The sequence below is a fragment of the Notothenia coriiceps genome, unplaced genomic scaffold (genome assembly GCF_000735185.1).
Source record: "Notothenia coriiceps isolate Sejong01 unplaced genomic scaffold, NC01 NC01_scaffold00029787, whole genome shotgun sequence".
NCBI classification, from domain to species: domain Eukaryota; kingdom Metazoa; phylum Chordata; class Actinopteri; order Perciformes; family Nototheniidae; genus Notothenia; species Notothenia coriiceps.
Window position 1 is genome coordinate 1 of NW_011362488.1, and position 5,730 is coordinate 5,730.

The window sequence follows — 5,730 nt, forward strand, 5'->3', positions numbered from 1 at the left end:
CAGGGAAAGCTCGGGCTTTCCGGTCCTACGAAGCTGGTTCTCTTTTTAGCAGGCTAGATCTCCATGGTAACTTATGCTGTGCGGCTAACCTGCCCCGGAGCAGGTTAGGTTGCAGGCTAAGAGATCAACTCAATGAAAGCACCGCCTGCTGACCAATCAGAGCTCAGTGTGCGGAGTATAAAGCGATCAAGTCATATTACAGGAGAAAGGAAATACAGAAAAGCTGCCGTTGCAGGAAAGACGGCCGGCAAAAATCCCCGACTGTGTGAACGTGAACATTAATAGAATATCACCTTCCATCTTCAGAGCAATCTGAATCTTTCTCCTGTTATATGACTTGATCGCTTTAAATTCCGCACACTGAGCTCTGATTGGTCAGCAGGCAGTTCTTTCACTGAGTTGAGCTCTTAGCCTGCAACCTAACCTGGTCCCGACCAGGTTAGCCGCACAGCATAAGTTACCATGGAGATCTAGCCTGCTAAAAAGAGAGCCAGCTTCGTAGGACCGGAAACCCTGAGTTTTCCCTGAAGTTAGCCGGCTAAGCGAAAAAAATCCTGCTTCGTAGTATACCCCTCTGGTCACCCTAGTTACATGTTGTGATCATGGATGTTGCCCCTGGTTTCTGTTATGTGATTATGATGTGCTGTATCTGACATGTATGTAGAAAGTGTGTTGTTTGCATTTATTGTCCTCTCTTAACCTTTCACCTGCATCTACTTGTCTTTCATCCTTTTTTTGTATCACTAATGCTGTTGATGTATTGTGATTTTAAGGGTGTCCATTATCATCTGGCCGGGGATAACAGCTGGAAATTAGCAATGTTTGCTAAAGCTGCCCCGTTTACTGTGTTTTGTGACAGTGGATCAATGGGGACTGTCCACGACACTATAAACAAATAACTAAACTAAACACAAGATGACAAAGATGAAGGCACTTTCTGTTCAAGGTTCGGCACATATAATAAAGTGTGGTGTCATGGCGAGCGAGTACTGGATTACATTTATAAGACTGAGGTGTTTGTGATTGAACAAAGAGGCTTTTCATGGCCTGCTTTCATCTGTGTTTGTTTGAAAGCGTTCTAGTATTACATAACAAGGTCTGTGATAAATACTTTCAAGTACACAGAAAGTATAGCAGAAGACATACCTTCACATCTCTCACAAATAGTGTTCTTCTGAAGGGCCAGTTTCCTTGTAGCTCCGTTATAAAGATCATCCAGCGTCACTGAAATCTGATGAACTATGTTCTTTCCTGGGACGAGACAAATCAGATTTATTGGAATAAGGTTGGCAGTTGGAGAGATTTTTACAAGACACTCCTTGTATCAGTTTCCTTCAAATAACATTCAACCTACCTAACATAAATCCTAATAATCCTAATTAAAGAACAAGAGAAACTGGGATGAGAGATGATACTGGGCATTATGTGGAGAGCAGCTGTGTGTTTACTTCTCTATTAAGGCTCAGGAGGTTTTATAGCCAAACCGCATGGTCACACATACAATCATAAGTTGCTGTGCAGCTAGTTAAGACTTAATTGAACATGCTTTCTCCACAGCCTTGTGTTTTGGCTTTAATTCGGTTACAGTTCTTGGTCTCATGGTAAAGTATATCCAGAATATTTGTGTGGTTTTGACTGTTGATCCGACAAAACAAGAAACACACATTAATCAATTCTGAAAATAATCATTTGTTTTTGGCCAACAATGAACTAAGTGTTCCATGTTTCAACTTCATGCTAGTTAAAAGAAGAGGCTCCTTCCAAGAAGAAAAACATTATTGCTTTATAACACTGACAAGAAAAACCGACACATCAAATCTTAGCTAAAAACATTATGCTAGTTTAAGGATTCATTCTTAAATGTTTTTTTACCTTTTCTCTCTCTGTGCATCCGACTACCCCCACCAAAAAACAAGTCAAAGATGTCCATGGGCGAAGCAAAGTTCCCACCACAACCCCCTCCTCCACCAGACCCTCCTTCCTTTATAGCCTTTTCTCCTCCACGGTCATACACCTCTCTCTTCTTGGCATCTGACAAAACCTCATATGCCTGTGAGATCTGCTTGAACTACATGTCAAATAAAGAAAAAAACATATAATATATTACAACATATACGATTGGTTATGTAATATATACAAGTTATTTACCTTGCTGACGTGTGCAAAATTAATAGGTGAGGTCTGATTATACCATAGCCCTTTAAATACTTTTGTATATGGCCTCTACAAGTGGCAAAAGAACATTTTGATCAAATCTACCAAACGACAGAAAAGCCTGATTCGTTAGATCAATGTATTAATATGTTTCATCCTGAAATATTTTAAGGCATGTACATTAATAAGGCTGTATTTTAAGTATAAGAATGCTACCCTTACCAATACATGTGGACTTTTCTAAAACATATGTTGCCTTTTCTATGTAAGAAAAAGGACTGCAAACAGTCTTACCTTCTCTCCTTCTGTGGGGTTTTTGTCGGGGTGATATTTCAAGGCTAGTTTGCGATAGGCCCTTTTCAGTTCATCTGGAGTGGCATTAGGTTTCACACCCAACGTGTCATAGAAGCCCGTTTCCTTCACCATGATTGTCTTTCACCAACAAACCTTGGAAAATCTGAAGAAAGATTCAAACATATCATACTTTTAGTTAGTGTTTAGCTCTTAAACACCTTCAAAATCTACACAATGTGCCTACCAGTATTGATAATAAAAGAGAAACAACATGGTAATAAAGTACGAGCCCGCACCATGTCATTGTGACAAGAGGAAGACATTATTTTAAACATGAAAAAACATTCAAAGCACATCATCATCTGGCTGAACTGTGAGAGAGGACCTCATGTTGTTGGATGTGAACATGTGAGGGTTGTAGTTAGCTTGAAAAAGGGCTAAATTGTAATATATGCTTTATGCCTTTTTATTATTCTAACATTCATTGCCACATCTCAAACATTCGCTTGCACTTTTTTATTTGTTTTACGTCCTATATATATATATATATATATTCATGTTGCATTGTTGGAGGAGCCTGTGACTTACGTTTTTCATTGCCATATCTAAAATGTAGCTACTGTGCACATGACAATAAAGCCTTGAATTTAATGCTAATATTCCCTAAAATCCCCACTTTAACATATGGGAGTGAACACATCCTCAGTTCAACACAGCACAATTCAAGAGCACCAACAACTACAACCTCTACAATGAACAGTTAATTGAATCAATACATTTCTAAAATAGCTAGGTGTAGCAATTTAAATGCCTATTGACTCGCTAGATCATGGGTGGATCCTACAAAAGGTTCCCTCGTTTCGCTTTCCATTTCTGGAGAATGATCAGTAGCAGTTACATCATGTGATGTGGATAACAGTTGATTGTGATGAAATACTTAATATGTTGAACATGAGTCTGAGGTGAAATGTAACGATTAAAATTAAGACATTGGAAAAGCAAAGCACACATTAAGGTTTAAATATAACACAAACTCATTTGTACACGTCAATTGTTATGAAAGGTTTCCTCACATCAGGGAGGCAGGGGCTCAGCCACGCACTGTGTCCACCACAAGTTTATTTTTGGTTGACACGAGGTAATAATCGATTCTTAACAACTACCTGTTATACTGCTCATGGTGAGGACAGTGGCAATGATTCATATATATCACTGTTCGCACTTTAGCTAGCGTTACCTTAGCCCTTACATGACACGCTGAAGTTAGTTTCAGATTCGAAGCTTCCGGTTAGGCATTTAAGTGAAAAGCTAAAGGAACACACGGGGGATCGGTCGCCACTTTTCTGTTCACTCATTTACATTTTAGCCTCACAACGTGTACGATGCAGTTACGAAACTTAACAGATGTGCCATTCGTCAACAACTACACTTGAGCTTTTCTAACTATGTTGATCCAAACGTAATCAAGATTGTAATTTTGACATTTTTTATTTTTACCAATATAATTAATTCAAAAATGTGAAAGTATGTTTAACGAAGAGTCAATTGCTATTGTGTCTTAACACTGATTCACAACAAGAGAAGCACAAACACGTAAATGCAGAGGCTAAGCCTACGATTATAAAGCTAACTTCATCGTGTACTAGCCAAACCCCTGATACCAAGGCTAATGCTAACATACTAGCTCTATGCTTTTTCTGACCACAAATTACTGAATAAACTGTGAAGCTGATATATACACCATATTAAGCATATGATCATTTCCTCACCTTGTATGGAAACAGTAGTTTGAATCCTTACAGCCTCAGTTTACAGAAAGGCTCTTCCAGAAGCTTCCAACTCGCCTCTACAAAAAGCTGATTCAGTGACGTCTATTTCCTGCGACCCGGCTCACCAAAACAAAGCGTGGGCTGAAACCGTTTTGTGACTGTTAAAATCGCACATAATATGCTAAAATGCCGATTTGCTGGCTTATCAGCGAGGAGGGCAATCATAAACCCATCCGACTGCCTCACTTGCAGACTGTGGTCTTGGGTCGAGGTCCAGAGACGAGTATTAAAGACAAAAAATGCTCTCGGCACCAAGGTAACGTAACAAAAAACGATACATTTCTTTTGATGCACTGGCTATGTTAGCTAACATCATCAGTCAAACGTAAACAAATAGTGAAATGCCATAAAAAAAAAAATGCATAGAGGCAACATTTCATGCTTCCACCATGGGGTATTCTTTATCATAGTTTTTTCCAACAGACATATATTACATTATAAAACGGACAAGTCAAATCAAGCAATCTGATTGGTTCTTAGCCGTGATATACTGAGCGTATACCATGGGTAGAATTGTAAGTTACTTTTCACAACAAGTCAGTATCCCTCCGCGTCTACGAAAAACAGTATACCGATGGGCTGAAAAGCAAACTGCATACTGGAACAAGAAAGCAGCGGAGAAGTAACGGGGCAGAAACCCTCCTTTTTACGCAGCGGTCCAGACATAGACATCAAACGGCAAAACATATTCAGTGTGCAGTTCCTTTGGCATTAGGGCAGGGATATCTGGACACTTTCCAAGGTTTGACATAATGAATTGTGCTACTTTTAAAGCAAGCAACGATGTTTTCAAATCTGTAATCAAAGAGGTCCGCAAAAACACTATCGACCAATCAGTTTGCTTGATTTGACTTGTCAGTTTTATAAATATATTTGCATTTCTTCAGTTACGAAACAAACTTACAAAGCCTAAGATGGAAACCTTTGAAGATTAACTTCGACCTCCGGGGGGGTCTTACTATGGAGGAGTGGATTGAGCAGTGCCTATCTCAAGAAAGCACCTAAACGACGACATGCAGAGCTACGTGAAGAGCAGGTAGACCAACTGGAAAAGTAGCACCATTCAAAAGCTTTCTGATGCGGGTCTTGAAACAAAGCAGAGAAATTATGACCGTTAGTGGCCACAGGCTGAGAAAGCTCTCTCCAGAGCTACTGGAAGCCCAATCTCTGGGACCGGAGAAAGTGGAGCAATATGATCGCCACGCCAAGCAACAGCCTAGAACAACCTCAACCTATACAAGTGACCACGTAAGCCATGCTACTGATGCTGGACAGTTTTTCAGTGGCTGCACAATAAACAGCAACATACACATTAATGTAAATAAACAACCAAATAATGGATCAACGCTCTCTGTCTAATATGTTCGATAGCTGTTAGTGTTGTTGCATAGCAACCACCTCGCACTATGTTTTGTGCAGAAGGCAACGGAGGGACTATTTTATTTTGATCATC

General features: G+C 39.7%; 1 protein-coding gene across 1 annotated transcript; it reads right to left on the reverse strand.

Moving 5' to 3' along the window:
* Window positions 1-1,146: 1,146 nt before the first annotated feature.
* LOC104959052 (dnaJ homolog subfamily A member 1-like) lies at window positions 1,147-4,581 on the reverse strand (the record flags this gene model as incomplete). Its single annotated transcript, XM_010786905.1, has 4 exons — window positions 4,218-4,581; window positions 2,449-2,611; window positions 1,873-2,068; window positions 1,147-1,251 (listed from the first exon to the last, which is right to left on the reverse strand). Coding segments are annotated over exons 2-4 (433 nt in total), but the record flags the coding sequence as incomplete, so codon positions are not given.
* Between the last annotated feature and the right edge of the window lie 1,149 nt (window positions 4,582-5,730).